At 40.7% G+C, this 20,768-nt stretch overlaps 3 protein-coding genes and 1 pseudogene across 4 annotated transcripts in view; 2 read left to right on the forward strand and 2 right to left on the reverse strand.

Annotated features, from left to right (window-relative positions):
• The window catches only part of LOC309327550 (epididymal sperm-binding protein 1-like), a 96,967-nt gene that overhangs the window by 8,023 nt on the left and 68,176 nt on the right, over positions 1 to 20,768 (reverse strand). The gene's annotated exons all lie outside the window — the stretch shown is intronic.
• Positions 1,209 to 2,396, reverse strand: LOC309327039 (olfactory receptor 2AP1-like; annotated as a pseudogene). Its single transcript has 2 exons — positions 2,358 to 2,396; positions 1,209 to 2,145 (listed from the first exon to the last, which is right to left on the reverse strand). The product of its transcript is annotated as an olfactory receptor 2AP1-like (transcript).
• LOC309327040 (olfactory receptor 2AP1-like) lies at positions 7,067 to 11,131 on the forward strand (the record flags this gene model as incomplete). The annotated part of the gene is made up of 2 exons (XM_081836077.1): positions 7,067 to 7,123; positions 10,160 to 11,131. 2 exons carry the CDS (start codon positions 7,067 to 7,069, stop codon positions 11,129 to 11,131), a joined length of 1,029 nt encoding a protein of 342 aa, XP_081692203.1.
• Positions 12,445 to 16,659, forward strand: LOC309327041 (olfactory receptor 2AP1-like; the record flags this gene model as incomplete). Its single annotated transcript, XM_081836078.1, has 2 exons — positions 12,445 to 12,501; positions 15,691 to 16,659. 2 exons carry the CDS (start codon positions 12,445 to 12,447, stop codon positions 16,657 to 16,659), a joined length of 1,026 nt encoding a protein of 341 aa, XP_081692204.1.

Here is a 20,768-nt window from a genome sequence, read left to right on the forward strand (position 1 = left end):
GAAGTAACAAAATGAAAGAGATGGAGTTTATTCACAATGGTCTTGTGGATTATCAGAAAAATGTTTCGTGCCAGAATATCATACTCAAAGGGCTGGGTCCAGACTTCATCATTCTTTTTGTATCATAATAGAGTTATATATGGACTGAGGAATATATAGACCTGCAACCCAGCACATACTTGCCTAGCTGTAAGTTTCACTGAACTCTATAGCGATAACTTCTTAGATACTCAATCCACAGGGTTGTGCTTGAATATGAATTAATTTACGAGAAAGAAAGCCTCATGGGTTTAATTTTGAATAGATGTATTTAGGATTGCACTGTATGGCTGCAATTTGATGCAAACACCTGTATGAATAAGGTTCATTGAACAAAACATGACATACATCTCCATAAACATCCACAGGGTTTGATTGTAAATGAAAACAACTGAAAGGGTTGCAACTGAGATTTGAGCAATTTATTTATTTGAGCAATTTATTTCAGGGGTTTATTGAGACGTTATTATTCTTACTGTGGTGGAATACATAATCATTATGTTATTCCAAAATATTCATTTTCAATGCAAAGGCAATAATGCAAATTGGAAGGGAAGGAATCAATTGCATATTGTTTGCAGACTGAAAACAAGAACAGCTGCATTTTGGCACTAGGGCCTGAGATTCTCCACTTGTTTTAAATCATTTATATTCCAGAGTTACATTTTCAAAACTTTGCTTTTTAGCCAGTGGATCCCATGCTGTGGAACAGAAACCTGGGATATAAACATCTCAACATATCAACGAACTTTTCCAAATGCTTCTAGTACAATACCTTATACTTCCACAATATTGATTAAGAAAGTACTACTGATTGTTGGCTCCACAACTCCTTTCGTGGGAAACTTGTATCCTTCCAGAGGCTGTTGGACTCCAACTCCATGCCATTCAGGTAGAGCTGATGTGCTAGAGAAGGATTTGGGTGTAGAGTCTCAGGGGCACTTGCATGAGAGGCAGAAGGGGTGCCAAATTTTGGCATCACACAGGGAGCTGCTGAAAATTGAGACCCCAAGATCCACCACTGGATTTGCGATGGAGTTCAACAACCTCTGGAAGACCATTGGTTCCCTATCCCTCCTGTATTCTCTTGAAGGAAATATATTACAGTTAAGAGCATCACACACTGTAGAAATGGTTAGGCAAAGCAGGGATCCATTTATTGAAACCAGTTATGACAGTACATTTTTCGGCATCCTTGCAAAATGCGTCACCTTGCTGCAAACTCTTCTTAGGGCTCTATGTACTTCTTTATTTCTTAAACTGTAGATTAAAGGATTGACAAGAGGTGTCAAGACCGTATAGAAGACAGAGAAGACTTTATTGAGATCTCTCAGAGTTGGTGTATCTGGCAGCATGTAGACAATGATTATTGTGCCATAAAAAATGCAGACAACAATCAGATGAGAGGAGCAGGTGGAAAAGGCCTTTTGCCATCCAGTGGAGGATGGTATCTTTAGGATGGTGGTGATGATGCAAACATAGGATGTGAGGGTCAGTAGAAATGGGGTGATAGTGAAAATGAAGGTCAAAAGAAAGGTGACAAGTTCAATCATGCTTGTATCACTGCAGGAGAGTTTTTCAAGTGGGATGAAGTCGCAAAAGTAATGATCCATGACATTTGGATAACTGGGCCATCATGTATAATATTACACAATTAGCCAGCAAAGAGTCGATCCATGCCCCAACGATGAGCTGAACACAGAGCTTTACATGCATGATAGAAGTGTAGTGCAAAGGTTTACATATCGCCAGGTAGTGGTCATAGGACATCGCTGCCAGGAGATATGTCTCTATACCTACACAAGAACCAAACAAATAAAACTGGGACAAACATCCACTAAGAGAAATGGACTTCTTGCCACTTATCAAATTGGCCAACATTTTGGGCAAGATAATAGAGCTATAGCAGGTCTCCAAGCAAGACAAATTGGCCAGGAAGAAGTACATGGGGGTTTGGAGGTGTTGATCAGACACAACTAGCAAAAGGATAAGGAGATTCCCAGTTATTGTCACAATGTAAATCACTAGTACAAAAAGATGGGGCTGAAGCTCAGGGAGATCCCCAAATCCCAAGAGGATGAATTCTGTGATAACTGTCTGGTTTTCCTACTCTGTGTTCCACATTGATTTAATCAACTGCAGGTCACATCAACCCTAGAAAATAAAAGCAGAAGAAGATGAATTTTGATATAAAGACATCCATCAAGTTTTAAAAGCCCCACCCTCCTAATATCAGCAGCACAAGGAAGCTGTTTTGCAATAGGAGTAGCTCAAGCAAAATTTAGTGGATTATAGTATGTGGGACAGATTTTGCTTACCATCTCTGTTGCAGCTTCCAATATGATTACGATCCTCATATTACAGTCCTACCTATTAAAACCTGCCCCGCAGTACCACCACATAGCATTATCATAAAGCCAATTCAGAACGAGGGTGGTGCTTCTTGCTATCACTATGGCACCCTGTGGTTAAGCATCTGGATGCTCAGAAAGCAGCTGTGGTCTTTTCTTGTCCTAGGTTCATGCACCAGCTCTGCACATTCCTGAGAAGATGAGGCCTGGCCACTGCAGGCTATGCCTTTGTGACATGTATGAACACCTGTGTTTTTATTATTCATGATTTCTTATCTGAGTAACAGTCATTTTAGAATTTGCAGTGCAGAGTCTGCTTCTATTTTTACTGCTGTTGCTTTAAAGTGGTGTAAGCCCCCCACCCCACCCCACCCAGGCAATGCAAATGCTTTGGAAGGGTGGAGTATAGTTTTTCTAAAATCAATCAGTTAATAAATGCCAAGCATGCTTAGTCAGACATTCACCCCACTGTTATCACTGGAACAAAGTACTTTCCCAAGCAAGTGTGTGCAGGGTTTCAGCCTAAGGCAATGTGAGTGCTACAATGCTAAGCGAAAACACAACACAAGTATCTTTGTCCAAAAATGAGCTGAGCTTTCTTTTTCCAGTTGGAGTAGTGAATGAAAAGGGGAGTTTGATATAGAAATGTTTTGATGAACTGGGTGAATTTGGGAAGGCAGTTGCCATTTTCCCCCATTTGTCTTCCTGACTAAGTGTAGAGATGGGAGAGCAATTCAATTCAGATTGCATTTCAAGGTGATTCTACCTACCTGTCAGGCATGGAGAGTCCTCTCCTCCCTTCTGTAACTTCACAGATAAGAATTAACAAGCAGTTGATATATTTATAGTCCTTTTATTACGACATCATGGTGCAAGCACAAATACACAGCTCTCCGCAAGGAGGTCAGTTGGCTATTCTAAATCCTCCTTCCAACTTCCAACTTTAAGCGCCAATGGGAAGGCCCTCCCTCCCTCTGACTCCTTTGCTCTCTAATACGTTTGGACCTCTGAGTCCGTGGTGAGGGGGGAGTCCCCCACACTCTCAAGTGATGTCTTGACAAGCTGCCCCCTCCCTTCTGTTTCTCTTGTCATTATCTCGCAACTGGGTAACCCCTCCCTAAGCTGTTCAGCTTCTCTCTCTCTCTGCTTCTGAACACACTGTGGACAATGGGGACCACTCTTCCCCATCCAACTCTCCATCGGAGAGAAGCTGGTCTGCCATAGAATGCATTCCCCAGTCATCATCTTCAGACCATTCCCTGACACTACCTTACACATTCCAAAATGATACGTGAGCCGAAATAAAGCCATTCCCCAGAATATTATTTCAGCATTCCTGATGGGGCATCCTCCAATGTACCAAAGGACAGGAGGCTAACTAGGGGAACTCAGGGGGAACGAGGACTGCCCTCCACAGCATCTGCCACCAGAGTCAACTGCCTCAAGATAGGATCCTCTGTGTGTATTTCTTCCTTGAACTTTACATTGATATAATGGGTGAGAGAAAGCCATAAAGGATTAGTAAAATAAATGTGGAAATTAATGATTTAACTTGACATGGCCTTTCCAGGAACATCCACAAAGGTAGTTCGAACCATGCATTTGAATTAACAGAACTTCACATACAACTGGAAAGAAGAGAAACAGAGAGAAACCAAAATTGACCTATCCTAACACTGGTAAAAACAAACTATTGTTTAGAAAAACTCTTGAAATATGGTACCTCACCAACAAAAGAATAGCATCATATGGTATGAGCACTTGCCTTCAACCAATCTCTTTGATGCGCAGTGATATTCCAGGATTCAAAACCTGTAGTAAAAAAATTAAGGAAACACAAAGGGCTCTGAGCAAGCTGGAACTGGCACATTTACACAGAACTGTTAGTGATAATGTTTATAACCCTAAATGGGTTTAGATTCTTCTCTCTTAAAATAAGTGATCCTGGGGGACATTGCTGCAGATTGTGGGGGGGCATTTATCTTGCAACTGACTTCCTAAACCCTAAGGGGATTCTTGTATTAATTATTGCTTCATGGGATTGCTTTACTGTCTGGATGAAACATATGACTGGAATTTTACAGCGTTCTGGTTTCAAGTTCAGTTGTGTGGGGCAGGGACGGAGGAAGGGGGTGCGGTGGGGATGGACTGTCCCAGGTGTCTTCACTGAGGGGGGTGACATTTGGCGTGTCACCCGCCCGCAACTCCTAAGCCTACCCTGAGCGGTCAGGGTAAGGGGGGAGCTGCGCCGCTTTGCTGGCTGCATTCCCCCCATTCCCCTTCATTTTGACAGCTTGGGGGAGGCTTGGGAGTCGCAGGCGAGCGGGTGGGCAGTGCGCCAAATGTATGACATCAGCAGCTCTCTCCGCCCCCACAGGCGGCTCACCCCGCCCCCGGCTGCAGGGCGTGCACTCTGCTCCGTGCACCCAAGTGGCTATCCCACGCCTAGGAGGGCACCTTCCATGCCTAGCGCCCCTCAGGAGCGCACTCTGCCACCCTCAGGAGTGCGTCCCACCCCCCTCAGGAGCACGCCCACCCTGGCTAGCGCAGGCATATGCTCTGCCACTGGTGTGAGGTGTATGTTTTAAAAACAAAATCATAACAAAATACTTGTTTTAAGACATTTGATTTATATACATAAATTGATTGCCTTTAGCTGCCCTCTAGTGTTCAAACTTCCTGCTTGACAGCAGCAGCTTCCTATAGCATTCAGTTTATGCCCGGATTGATTTTATAAACAATAATGGAAAAATAGCAGGCTTTTTGCTGTGATGTTTATTTTCAAAAGTATATTGGCAGTGCCACATTTATGATTTCGCAAAATGAGAATCTGGGTTAAAATTATGCATTTGTCAATTTGTTTGTTTGTTTGTTTGCTTGCTTGCTTGCTTGCTTGCTTGCTTGCTTGCTTGCTTGTTTTAGTGTTGGACAATGCCCTCATGACTTGATTTGAAATCAGCTCAGTATTTATGAACTTCCTCATAGTACTCTCAAGGCGATGAAAGGAGTGCTCTGAGACAGTTCGGAATGTCGTCACATGTGCACAGGGTATTATTACTGTATTTCTCCACATGCAGCTGCTGGGTGACCTTGGGCCAGTCACACTTCTTTGAAGTCTCTCAGCCCCACTCACCTCATAGAGTGTTTGTTGTGGGAGAGGAAGGGAAAGGAGAATGTTAGCCGCTTTGAGACTCCTTAAAGGGAGTGAAAGGCGGGATATTAAATCCAAACTCTTCTTCTTCTTCTCCAGTTTTGCTCCAACTGTCTACCAATGACATAATACCAATGCTTCCATTTGCTCTGGGAATGGGTGAATAAACTGAGGCTCAGTACAGAGAAGAGACAGATGGTGATGTGGGGGGACCACTCAGCAGCAGTGCCAACTTGGAAAAATGCAGGGGTAAGCCCTGCCCCACATAATCAATGACATGATGAAGCGTGCGCGCACACACACACAATTTGAATGGCAATGCCCATTTATTTGGGGGGCCTGCGCCCCTCAAATATTTTAGGGGAGGTGAAGGGACCTCGGCACTTAGGAGCTGGTTCCTGTGCTACTCAGTGTGTACCCTTGATGAGATCACAATTCCTCTTTAAAAGGCAGAGAATTACACAAAGATAGCTCTATCCTGGAGTAACTTTAATCAACGCTACTTCATCTGCTAGCTGTGTATACTGCAGGGGGAAAGGGAACTGATTATGACTACTCATACCCTGACAGCTTCTATACTACTGTCATTCATTAATTTGGTACCTTCCAGTTTAGATTAATTCCACATGCTTCATTTAGAAATGTCCTTAAAAGTTCACTTAATTCAGAATGCAGAGAATGCATTAGTCATGATTAGAATAGACCCATTCAGTAATGTTAAGAAATCCAGTCTTTTCTCATGCCTAATGCCTGTTAGAGTTTGCTCTCAATAAAGCAGTTTGGGCACAATCCTTAGTGTAAAGATTATAAGATCAGTAAATGAGTTCCGTTGATTCCAATGGGACTACTCTAAATATGGCAATGGATCCAGCTCTCAGGTATGATATCTTTTTCCACAAGGATATCATGATCCAACTTTATTTCTTTTATTTGTTTATTTTTACTCCTACACTTGAAAATTAAAGTCTCGGTGGGTATAGCTTGGCTATTCTTGTTCATCCTGTTGAGACAGTGTGTGTGTATGTTAATATCAGTTTGGTGCCATTAATTAAATAGACATGGGTTTGGAAGAGGGTAGAGAATTCTCCTTGACATGAGTGAGCATCTAACTTTCCCTGTTTGAGAACTCCCCCCCCCCTTTGTCTGCAGTATTGACATCCCATTATGTGAGATAATAGTTTAACACCTAATGCTAATAGTTTAAGACACTTGGCATAACTCCCAGAATAACAAATATAGGTAGCCAAACACAGGCAGAAACTGCTTAGTGATTTCTCCGTCATTGCAAACATCTAGTGACAGAAGCACTTGTATTTGATTATTTAACTGTGTCTAAATAAGTGTAACTACTGATATTTTGCTACTAAATGGAAGCCAGACTTCTTGAACATTTGAACTTTAATAAGTGCACATTGATATTTTGTTAGTGGATGGGAGCAAGATTGGAGCAAGACTCCACAACATCCACCTGGAACAAAACTTGGGAGCACCATAAGGAATCAGAAGAGAGCTGTGCGTCCTAAGAATGGAAACTGAGCTGAACACATCAGAGATTCCATCTAGAAACACAATAATTTTGGAGGTAAATATACAGTTTCTCATCCCCATGTTACAGATAGGTAGCTGTGTTGGTCTGCCATGGTCAAAACAAAATAAAAAAATTCCTTCCAGTAGCACCTTAAAGACCAACTGAGTTAGTTCTAGGTATGAGCTTTCGTGTGCATGCACACTTCTTCAGATACCTGAAGAAGAAGGTATCTGAAGAAGTGTGCATGCACACGAAAGCTCATACCTAGAACTAACTCAGTTGGTCTTTAAGGTGCTACTGGAAGGAATTTTTTTATTTTGTTCATCCCCATGTGCTATCCTTGGAACAGGGTGTTTCTTTTTTATTTCATGAGAATTTAATATGGTTTATAGGCACCATATTTCTATCAGGTATGTACAGAAACCATTTCAAACTCATATGGCAACTCTTATCAATTTCATGGTGAACTGTGGAAGGTGGGTTTAGTAAGTCTGATCTGATTTCTGTTTAGATTGTTCAAAAATAGAGTGCTATTTTTTCTAGAAAAATAGGTGCCGGTACTCACCCTGAAATTGTTACTGTAAGTGTCACACTTTTTATTAACAACAAAAAGAGGTGCCGGTACAGCAAACCCTTGAGTGCCCCCTGAAAAAAGCACTGGTTCAGATCAATTGCATTTACTTAATTTGCCTTCCTCCTTATAGGTCAGTCACAAGGTTTATTAGGAAAATATGTATACAATGTATGAAAAGCCATCTTTTGCTGGACAGATCAGTTTTAGACTCTTTAGACAACCAGGAATAACATGCTGGATTTCTCAATCCAATGCTAGGTACTCATAGTTTAAATAATATTTCATGACATTTGAATATTTTGAATGTACCTCAGTTCTGGCTCAACTGAGTTTGTAGTTTTGACAGTTACGTTCTTCATCTTCGTTTGGAATCTCGCAATCAATGATGTTTCCAAGCTGCTGATTTTTACCCAGAATTCTGTTCACTTTATATAGGTAATAAGGATCTGTAGTTACCTTGTTTGATTCAGTGATACTGTTCTGGAAGAAAAATCAAAATCTATATGTAGTTTACTTCGGGATTAGAGAATGTTTCCTAAGCTAGTGTAATAAAAATATTGATAATTTTTACAACAATCAAGGTATTCGGTTCAGCTACTTTTCTCTCCCCCTTCCCCATTTCATTTATTAATCACTTGAAATATCCTGAAGAATTAAGCATAAAACTCCAGAGATGGATGAGATGGTGTGGATCATTTTTTAAAATGGCATATTTTTGTTCTCTGTAATGAGGAAGGGGAGGAGGCAAATGTCCAGTCACCAGTAAATACACACACACACACATCCTCCCTGTATCTCCTTCAACTGTATCCAGTAATCTCACTTTCAGGTCCTTTCATCCTTCATATTTTCCTGTAGTGTAGGAATAGCTCATGCAGGGCTCTCCAGATATTGTGGACAACTCCCATTATCCCTGACCCTTGGCCATATGTACAGGGGGGGAGGGATGCATGAGTCTTTCCATTTCAGTTTCTCTCAGTTTTTCATTTTTATACTCTTAAATTTAGTTCTCAACATTTCCATAGCAATTTGTGAATTTTAATCATGACATTTCTTTATTATTTTTCTAGAAACATTTTTTTTTGGGGGGGGGGATGAATGCAGTTTTAATGAAGATGCTCATTTTTCCATGACACTTTCCTTTTAATATACTTGGTATGAGAACCATATTGCAAAATATGGAGAAGTGTGAATCGAATTAGGTAGTTTCTCATTAAAATCAATTTTCTCCTCCATCTCTAAATAGGGCTGATAAGAATTGTAGCCCCAAACCTCTGGTGGGCATCACATTGTCTACGCCAGATTTTTGCTATGATGTCCTTTGGAACAGCCTACCTTTTCATGTGATCAGGTTCTTGGAGTGTTTAACCTATACCAGTGCCCTGGACTAGGGCTACAATTGTATGTCCTCTAACCCATTTAGTTCCATTTTAGACTGCAGCTGTAGAAATCATATTAGGAGGAATCACATTGAACACCAATAATAGAATCAGCACAGCACAAAAAGGGCATGTATGGAAATAGAGATGGGTATCTTCAAACATTTGAATGGTTACATCACAGAAGTTAGTCCAGTATTCTGTACTGTTAGGGGTGATGAAATATTATTATTATTATTATTATTATTATTATTATTATTATTATTATTAGACAAAGTAATAAACATAAATGAATAAGAATAAAAATGTGCACCGCACCACCAAGACCATTCCATTGTAACTATCCAATCTCCCAAAAATTCAACACCTCTTACAATGGCTTGACCCCTTTCCGTTTTAACAGTACAAATTATACAAACAACCTCCATATCTCCTTAAAATCATTTCTCTTGCACATTCCCGGTATTACCTTAATGGCACATTCATCATTAGTAGCTATATCCCACACCTCTTTATACCATTCTTCCATTTTATATTCAGTTTGCTCCTTCCACATTCTGGCTATAATAATTCGTGCAGCTGTCAATAAATCTGTGAGCAAGTCCTTCATAGCCTGTGAACCTTCCACCCCATCGTAAATTGATAATAATGCTACCTCTGGACTTTTGGTCAGCTTTAACACAGTGATTTCTGTTATCTTCTTAAACAAAATAATAAATAAATCCATTATTCCGTACTAGTTAGGGGTGTGGACTTTAAGGTAACTCCCAACTCTACAGTTCTGAGATTCTCTGTTGTGTTAGATTTCTTTATTGAGGAACATACAAAGCAATACCCCATACATATAATATGTATGGGATTCCCCAGTCTTATTCTCAGGATTCCATTCCTGTCACTATTGGGAAGAGAAATAGCATGGGTTTCAAATCCAAAATGCTGCGATCATGATTGGGTTGGTGGAGGAAACATGAGAAAGGAGCACGTAGGAAAAGGTCCAGCAACCTTCTTTCCAGCTGCTTCTCCACCACAAATCTTCCCTTCCCAAAGCCATTGTGGAGGAGCAGATATCTCTTAAAAGACAAATACAAATGTGGCAACATTAGTTTGCTAATGCTTTTTTTAAAAATTGTGTTTTAGAATGATTTTGACAGTCATCACCAGCAAACAGCAGTGGGAGGAAATCAATCAAGTCCTTCAGCATTCATCCTTCTGGGATTTGGCAATCTACTTGAACTGCGAATTCTCCTGTTCATATTGTTGCTTGCAATCTATGTTTTATCTCTAGTCATGAACTTCCTGATTGTTTTTCTGGTTGTGGTTGACCAGCATCTTCAAACCCCCATGTATTTCTTCATCATGAACCTGTCGTTCTTGGAGACTTGCTACATTTCAACCATCCTCCCCAGGATGCTGGTCAGTTTCCTTACTGGGGATAGGTCCATATCCATTATGGGATGTATCACACAATACTATCTCTTTGGTTTCTTGGCAGCCACAGAGTGCTACCTTCTGGCAATGATGTCCTATGATCGGTATTTGTCAATATGCAAACCTCTGCACTACACATCCATTATGAATGGTAGACTCTGCATCCGACTGGTGATCACTTCTTGGATGTGTGGCCTGTTGACCAACACTATCATCACTTTGCTTATGCTAAAGCTCACATTCTGTGGGCCCAATGAAATTGATCATTTCTTTTGTGATGTATATCCAGTGGCAAACCTCTCCTGTAACAATACTCAGCTCGTAGAGCTTGCAACATTTATTTTAGGAGTGATAGGAACAGGTCCCCCTTTCCTACTAACTTTGGCATCTTATGCCTTTATTATTTTCACTGTGTTACAAATTAAGTGTAAAGCTGCCCAGTGGAAGACCTTCACCACTTGCTCTTCTCATCTAATTGTGGTGACACTTTTCTATGGATCATTATTCCTTGTCTATATAGTCCCTGAAACAGAAACACTGAAAAGACTACGCAAAACCCTCTCTCTGTTCTATACCATCTTGACTCCCTTGCTCAACCCCCTCATATATGGTTTGAGAAACAGAGAGATGAAGGAAGCTCTGTTTAAATCTTTCAGAAAATTCAGCAATAGAGTTTCATAGCTCCAAAATGACTTGATAGAGAAGTTGAAGGATACAGAAACGTGGGGGAAGTCCTGAGAAAGAATTTGGCATTATCAAGGATGTTTGATGATGTCTGAGGGAACTATGTATGCCAAATTCATCATTAAGATTTCCTGATCCAAAACTCTCAGGTCTAATGTGTCAATTGCAGTTCAGCTGTTTACCCGTTTTTCCACTTCTTCAGTTGTTGTGGGATTATTCCGAGTAAATGGATCTGATGGATGTCTTCATGGATCTGGTGAAGCATACAGAAAGATTTTGTAATTATGAAACACTTGTAGTTTCTTGTGAGATGGACACATAATTTTTACAAATTTAAACTCTGTATTGCACCATGATTGCTTTCGACAACAAATGACTGGGACAAAGCAATGGGAATTAACCCATTGCACGGATTTGAAATGCCGACTTTATGATTGGCAAGCCCAAGAAGCTCGGTAGTTTAGACCACAGTGCCACCTGCGTCCCTGGGGAGAGGATGCAAGTGGACAGCAGAAGTAGATTCTGGAAACTCTTATGCTGGATCAGAGACGTATACTTCAATGTTGGAAGGACAAACATCCACCATCTACTACACAGTGGTCTGAAGACCTCGTTGTCCCTCTTATGATTGAACAAAAAGCTCCTAATTGTCAGTCTTGTTTAGATACCTTTCTGGATACATAGACTGTGTATGTTAATCTATATGTTTATATTAGGATTGGTGTAATATGCTTATTGTCGATGTCAGATGCTGCTATCTTTATTTATTCCTACTAGTCATGTTGTTATATTTGCAAATATATATATATATTTAAAGAAAACACATCTGTTTCATAATATCAAGACCCGGCTTTGGGAGAGTAACATGTAATCAATAAAATGAATTCCCCCTGGCATGAGTGAACCTGTAACTTTCCGCATCTGAGAACATTTTTCCAGTTCATTTGGCTGGAGTATCATTGATGTCCTATTATGTGAGCCTTACCATGCTAATAGTTTAAGATGTTTGGCATAGCTCCCAGAATTACTGACACATAGAGCCAAGCATAGGGGGGGAAATTGATCAGTGCCATCCCCCCAGTACTTGCAAGTCTCCATCTACAGAAACATTTGTGCTTGATCATTTAACCATATTTGAATAAGTGCATCTGCTGATACTTTCCTTATAAATAGAAGCAAGACAAATTGGGAGCTTTTAGAAGAGCGCACTGATATCCTGCTACTGTAAGGAAGCAAGACTCCACAACATCCACCTGAAGCAAAGATTGTTAGGATAGAGAAGCAGCAAAACAGAGACTTGTCTTCTAGTGATGGAACCTGAATCTAACACATCAGAAATTCCACCTAGAAATATAATCATTTTGGAGGTAAATATTTATGCATTATCTTTTCATCCCTATGTGCTGTATTTGGAACTGTGGGATTGTCTGATATGAAGTGAAAGATGTGCTCCATAAATCTGTTTGTTCTCATTTTTGTTCAGATTGACAGTTATTTAATGTACCTTCCCCTTTCTTTCTTTCTTTCTTTCTTTCTTTCTTTCTTTCTCTCTCTCTCTCTCTCTCTCTCTGTCTCTCTCTCTCACTTTATTGTTGTACAAAATAATAATGTTCCTCAGTCCTCAAGTTTATTAAGTTTATTAAGAAAGCCATAGAGTTGTCAAGCATACGAAATGAGATATTTTACTGAAGCAATTAATTTTAAACTCTTTGGAATACTGGAGGCAACACTTTGAATTTCACAGAAAACAACTCCAGGACTAGGTGCTCAGAGTTAAAATAATGAAAATAATGCAAATGTTAATGCAATAACAATGGTATTAATAGAGATGACAGCAGTGGGAAATAGGACTTCACTGTTTACCAGAGTTTCTTCTCCTTCCCCCAAAGCTACATCACACCAGGCACATTTTCTTTCATTCTCCAACTCCAGCCAAAAAAGAAAAGGTTGGCTATTGCTTGGATATTGCTTGGCTACAGTATGTTCAGCACTCACTCCGAGTGATTGACTAGAATTCTTGTGTTACACATGTGAATCATAGAATCATAGAATCATAGAGTTGGAAGAGACCACAAGGGCCATCGAGTCCAACCCCCTGCCAAGCAGGAAACGCCATCAGAGTACTCCTGACATATGGTCGTCAAGCCTCTGCTTAAAGACCTCCAAAGAAGGAGACTCCACCACACTCCTTGGCAGCAAATTCCACTGTCGAACAGCTCTCACTGTCAGGAAGTTCCTCCTAATGTTTAGGTGGAATCTTTTTTCTTGTAGTTTGGAACCATTGCTCCGTGTCCGCTTCTCTGGAGCAGCAGAAAACAACCTTTCTCCCTCCTCTATGTGACATCCTTTTATATATTTGAACATGGCTATCATATCACCCCTTAACCTCCTCTTCTCCAGGCTAAACATGCCCAGCTCCTTTAGCCGTTCCTCATAAGGCATCGTTTCCAGGCCTTTGACCATTTTGGTTGCCCTCCAACCAAGAATGCTGGTAGAATGTGGTAGAATGCTGCCTGTAAAAAAAGGCAGGGAAGATGTAATAGCTCTCTTCAAATGTTTAAAGGTATAACACAGAGACGAGGGAGCAGACTTGTTCTCCGTTGTTCCCAAATGTAGGACCAGAAAAAATTACAGGGAAGAAGATTTCAGCTAAACATGAAAAGAAACTGTGAAATAAGAGCTGTTTCATAGTGGAACATATGTACCAACTTGAACATTTAGCTTTGTGGAATGTGCACTGTTGAAGATGCTAAAGAACATGTGTTCCACACTTGTAAGAAATCAGTAGTGTAAGAAATCTAGAGCAGCGGCTATACTTTGGAATGCCCAACCTACTGATATCTGACAGGTATCTGCACTATACTCTTTTCAATGCCTGCCTAAAATTTCTTTGTTTAGCCAAACCTCCTCAGATATGTAGCAAAAACAAATGTGTCTTCTTTTTTAGCTATTGATGATTTCAGTCATCTTTTCACTGTTTTTAAATACCTGCTTTGAGCTGTTTTACAGATAATCTTAATGTTTTATTTCATGCTTTTGTAAACTGCTAAAAGTTTTTCTTACAATCAAGCAGTATGCAAAGCCATTTATTTACAGTGGTGCCTCGCAAGACAAAAATTAACCCATTCCGCGAGTCTCTTCGTCTAGCGGTTTTTTTGTCTTGCGAAGCACAGCTATTAGCGGCTTAGCGGCTTAGCGGCTTTAAGAAAAAGGAAAAAAACTCGCAAGAACTCGCAAGACGTTTTGTCTTGCGAAGCAAGCCCATAGGGAAATTCATCTTGCGGAATGACTCAAAAGACGGAAAACTCTTTCGTCTAGCGAGTTTTTCGTCTTGCGAGGCATTCGTCTTGCGGGGCACCACTGTATTTACAATTTTTTTAAAAAAAACAGACTGCCATGGGAAATCCTGGTCTATCCTCTATTACCGTATTTATGCACAGACCGGGCACACATCTGTCATCGGTGCTGTGCTTGCATCCTGTGTAACAGTGTGTCCCCTAATACTGTGAATATCAGCACACAGTACACTGTGTCACCAGCAAAGTTTGATTACAGCATCCTGTAGGAAAGTATGGTGTTCCACACAGAAAACATTCCCTTATTCTAAGGTAAACTTTTGATTCAGGAAACAAGTGAGTCATTTCTCACTAAGGTCATGTCCTTTCAAATACCAACTGGGCAGGGTAAACTAATGAAACTGTCCCTTTCATTTCATGCAGTAAACCAACCTTTCTTCCTTCCTCTGGTGCATGAACATCTTGGGGCATACGGTTAAGGGTAGAAACACATATTCACAGCAAAAGCATATTTTAACTTCAACAGAAGATCCTAAACCATATGTTGGAAAACATATGAGTGCTGGACACACACATGAGTTCAGACACACACTTTATAAGATCTGCATTGCAGATCTTTCCCTGATTGCAGTCCCTGACCACTGGTCCTATTAGTTAGGGAGGATGGGAGTTGCAGTCCCAAAACATCTGGAGGGCCATGTTTGCCCCTGCCTGCTTTACAATCTGGTGATTTTCCATTGTGTAAGTTTTCTACTTCCAGGGAAAATATTTTGTATTACCTGGAAGCACCTAAAACAGTATCCCCATCCCTCATACTTTTGAAGGAGATACAATCCCGTCTCAGGATTGTACAGTCTTACTTTCTCATTACATCACTATCCCTAGTGGGAAGGGCAGCAACATAGTTCTGGAATCCCAGCTTTGGGAATATTGCCTAGATTCAGGGAGGAAATGGGAAAGCCACCGGTAGGAAATGGTTAAGCACTATCCTTCTCTCCAAATGCCTCACCTCTGCAAATCAACCCTTCTCACTGGCCCTAACTCTAACCCTTTCTATGCGAGAAGTGCTTCAAAGGAAAAGAAGTAGGGTCATGGCAGAGCTTTTAAAACACATGATACTCCATGACCATTATTTTTAAATAATACAGCATGAGAAAACCATATTGGATACCTGGATCCTGCCAACTTTAGCTTCGAACATCAGTGGATGGTGAAACAGGAGTGTCCAAGCTCACTAAAACTTGTCAAATTGTATTTCAGAACGATGTTGAGATTCATCATCAAACAGAAATAAAGAAAAATATGTCAAGCCCTACAACATTCATCCTTCTGGGATTTGGTAATCTCCTTGAACTGCGAATCTTCCTCTTTGTATTCTTTTTTGCCATCTATGCTTTGTCGCTTGTTGCAAACCTCCTAATTGTTTTTCTGGTTGTGGTTGACCAGCATCTTCAAACCCCCATGTACTTTTTCATCATGAACCTGTCCTTCTTGGAGACTTGCTACATTTCCACCATCCTCCCCAGGATGCTGGTCAGTTTCCTTACTGGGGATAGGTCCATATCCATTATGGGATGCATCACACAATATTATTTCTTTGGTTTCTTGGCAGCTACGGAATGTTATCTTCTGGCCATGATGTCCTATGACCGGTATTTCGCAATATGCAAACCTCTGCACTATTCAACCATTATGAATGGTAGACTCTGCTTCCAGTTAGCATTCACTTCTTGGATGAGTGGTCTGTTAACCAACACTATCATAACATCTCTCATGGTAGAGCTCACATTCTGTGGGCCCAATGAAATTGATGATTTCTTTTGTGATGTATATCCTGTGGCAAACCTTTCTTGTAGCAATACTCACATAGTAAGAACTGCAGTTTTTATACTAGGGCTGATGGTGACATTACCCCCTTTCCTACTAACTTTGGCCTCCTATAGCTGCATTATTTCCACTGTCTTGCAAATTAAATCCAAGGTAGCGCAGCAAAAGGCATTCTCCACCTGCTCTTCTCATCTGATTGTTGTGTCACTTTTCTATGGGTCAATATTCCTTGTCTATATAGTCCCTGAAACAGAAACACTGAAGAGACTACACAAAATGTTTTCTCTGTTCTACACCATCCTGACTCCCATGCTGAACCCCCTCATATACAGCTTGAGAAATAGGGAGGTGAAGGAAGCTCTGTTCAGATCTGTCAGAAAATTCAGCAGCAGAGTTTTGTAGCTTCGCAATGTTGTGCTGGATCTGGTGAAGTATGCAGAAATACACACAGATGAAGGGTTGAGAAAGGATTTGCCATTAATGGGATGTGAGGATCTCACATTTGCAAATACCTCAATAAAGCAGCCTGAGCCAAAACCCCTCACATTAATGTGCAGATTGCAATTCAGATCTTCAGCATATTTTTTTTCACTTCCCCAGTTGTTGTGGCACACTTTTCAGCAGGGGGATCTGATTTGTATTTTCATGGACCTGTTGATCCATAATCACAATTACTATGGAATATTTGTAGCTGGTGAAGATATGAAATCAAGCATCATTTTTTATATTGTAAAATGTGTATTTGGCTATTGATAGAACAACTACAAATTACTTGCATTTACCTACTGAATTGGCCTCCATCTCTATCAGTGCTAAAGAACAGCAGCTCTCTAGATATTGTTGGCCAATATGGTCTCGGGTGGTAAGGGTTTTAGCCCAACAATATCTAATGGGTCATTCAATATCTAATGGGAGGGGTGGCTAACACCCCAGAGGACAGGATCACACTTCAAAACGACCTTGACAGATTAGAGAACTGGGCCCAAACAAACAAGATGAATTTTAACAGGGAGAAATGTAAAGTATTGCACTTGGGCAAAAAAAATGAGAGGCACAAATACAAGATGGGTGACACCTGGCTTGAGAGCAGTACATGTGAAAAGGATCTAGGAGTCTTGGTTGACCACAAGCTTGACATGAGCCAACAGTGTGATGCGGCAGCTAAAAAAGCCAATGCAATTCTGGGCTGCATCAATAGGAGTATAGCATCTAGATCAAGGGAAGTAATAGTGCCACTATATTCTGCTCTGGTCAGACCTCACCTGGAGTACTGTGTCCAGTTCTGGGCACCACAGTTCAAGAAGGACACTGACAAACTGGAACGTGTCCAGAGGAGGGCAACCAAAATGGTCAAAAGCCTGGAAACGATGCCTTATGAGGAACGGCTAAGGGAGCTGGGCATGTTCAGCCTGGAGAAGAGGAGGTTAAGGGGTGATATGATAGCCATGTTCAAATATATAAAAGGATGTCACATAAAGGAGGGAGAAAGGTTGTTTTCTGCTGCTCCAGAGAAGCGGACATGGAGCAATGGTTCCAAACTACAAGAAAAAAGATTCCACCTAAACATTAGGAAGAACTTCCTGACAGTGAGAGCTGTTCGACAGTGGAATTTGCTGCCAAGGAGTGTGGTGGAGTCTCCTTCTTTGGAGGTCTTTAAGCAGAGGCTTGACGACCATATGTCAGGAGTACTCTGATGGTGTTTCCTGCTTGGCAGGGGGTTGGACTCGATGGCCCTTGTGGTCTCTTCCAACTCTAGGATTCTATGATTCTATGATTCCCTACCACTGAACTAAACCAATATGAAAAATTTTAATGAAATTTCAAATGCCAGCCTAAATGGCTATATCTCTGTGCCAGTTCAATCTCTCGTTCAACTCTTATTCATCACCACTATGTGGTTATGTTCTCTGTCATCAAGACTGCAATCTTATGCCAATTTACTTCAGAGTAATCTCCACTGAATTCAATGGAAATTACTTTTCTATACAAATGCATAGGATTGTTCTGGAAGGATCCAATCCTGTGCACACTTTCCTGGAAGTAAGTCCCATTAAAGTCATTGGGGATTTTGATTATACATGTACAGGATTGCATGTTAGTTACATCAATATATTAATAATATTTTTAGTATATTTATTTATATCCTGCCTTTTCCCCTGACAAAGACTCAAGGTGTCCTACAGATAAAATAATAACAGCAAAAAACACAGGGGAGGGAGAACAATATTTTTTTAAAAAAATAATAAAATTAAAATTGTATCTGGCATGTCTGTGCTCATGTCTGTTCATGTGTGTGTATTTTAATCAACACATATTGGGACATTTCTATGGAAAGCCAGAGTAATGATTGCTTTTTACAAGAAGACAGAGAGATTTGACATGCAGAGTTTGATTTTGCAGGACGTACTCCAATATTTCCTGAGTATTCTCAGGTAGCTACCAGATGCTTCTATTGCTCATGATCCACTAGAGTGGGAGGGTCTATTCAGTGGCAGGAGGGAAATCTAACTGCAAACAGTGACTCGGCTTCAATAAATGAGAAAGTAAAGGAGGAGCTGTCAGTGACTATACAGATCTCTCCATATCCTCTGGATCATTGTTAATGCCCACATTTCAATCTCCACTCTGGAACTCACTGTCTTAGCTCCTGCCTCCACACCTAGTGCTTGACACAGGCACTCAACTTTAAAATACTTGGAAGTGGGCTATGAAACTTCAAGAACCTCCAAGTCTTAGCTGAAATGGCACGAGCCTAGGATATCTCCTCTTATACCAACTTGTTCACTCCCTGGGATCCTCTGGGGATCCACTTGTGCCACAGTGGTGGCTGAGGAATGGCTGGTTGAGATGTGAGAGAGGCCTTTCTCCATGATCATGCCAACCTCTACTTCAGGATGTTCAGTGCCTGTCTCTGTTTTTCCAGATGTTTGCTTTTAAAGTTGATGATTTAATTTTTGTTAAGGGTTTTTACTTCCTTAATGGAAGCTGGCTGCGCACGAAAAAGGCAGTGGTACAGAAGAATATATATTTTTAATAAACAATAAGTCAATGACAATCCATCATTCTTTATTATGATGAGCATAGTTCAGCCACTAAGTTACAGTCAAACAAATACATTTTGTAATTTGCAGTTAACAAGACAGTAGCAGTCTATTAGGAATTAATAGACAGAGGTTAGACTACACCCCTCTTTTATTAACCAGTTTGGCTCTGTTTTGTTTGTGGGGCGGTTACAAGGCAATGCACATTCATCCTGATTTGCTTCCAAGGCATTTACACATCTTCCTGTTAATCATTCTTCCTCCCACACTTTTCAGTTTCTTCCCCATCACTGCACAGTCTCTGGGTGTGTTTTATGTGGATTGCTTATGCTAGGGCAAGGGCACTAGGACACTTTATTCCACTTGAATTATGCAAGACTACATTTAGTTTTCTGATAAGGGCTACAATCTGACGTGCAAAATAGTGACAGTATGTGGGACTGGCTGCATGGCACAGACATAACTCTCCTCGGTGTCTTGCTGCTGCTTGCTCACTCCCCTTCTAGCTCTCTGCCAACCCAAACAAATGCATTGGTGGTGTCACTATGCATCACATAAGGAGACTCATGAATGTTCATGCATGAGTGTATAGCCTGGGCTGTTTGCCTCACTGCCTGATCACTTGGTCAGAGTGAGTTGCCTGCCTTAAGCAGCAAATGCTGCAGAAGAGAAAGCCATATCAAAGCACTAAATGAAAAGCTCTCCATGCCCCCAAAGCTGAATTGCCTTCAGGGGTAATGCCAGCATTGAAGGTTAAGATGCCAATCCAGTCTCTATTTGGAATGAAGGGACACCATATTGTCTTTTGCCTCAGGTAGCAATATATTTTGGGCTGGTCCATGAATGTGTTGCCTTGTGTTTCACTTTAGGGCATAGTAGGAATAAAATATACACATCATTTCCCACTATGGCCATTGCCTTTCAAGTACTCTTTTTGCAACCTTCTTAATCATTTGCATGTTTAAGCATGTCTACAACTAATGGGAGGGGAAATGATGCTAAGCTTGATGCAAAATGGTGGTCAAGCTGCCGGTACACTGGCAGCAAAAGACACTCAGAAAGAAGCTTTGCTACTGCCACTACAAAATGAGACCTACTCTGGAGGGACATTTTCTTCTAACCCTGAAGAAACTTGATGATTTCCCCATAGCATGGGAAATTCTGAGGGGCCACTTGCAAAGAACTCTAAAAATTGTGCAGTTCACCTGGCTGTGGTTTATGTTGAAACATCCACTGCATTAATCATGGCAGTAGGGTGGACCAGAGAATGAGAACAAGAAAGACAAATGTTTGTGTCATAGTTGAGCTGTATAGAAACATTCTCAAAACTGGTTTGTAAGCGTAATTAAACTAGAAACAATAAAAAACAATAATAAATCCATAATAAATCACATTTTTATCTGTGAAGGAAGCCCTTTATGATTTCCACTCCAGCAGTTCAATCTTCTGCCTCATGTTAGATAAGTCTAC

This window comes from Podarcis erhardii (assembly GCF_964252035.2).
Source record: "Podarcis erhardii genome assembly, chromosome: 13".
NCBI classification, from domain to species: Eukaryota; Metazoa; Chordata; class Lepidosauria; order Squamata; family Lacertidae; genus Podarcis; species Podarcis erhardii.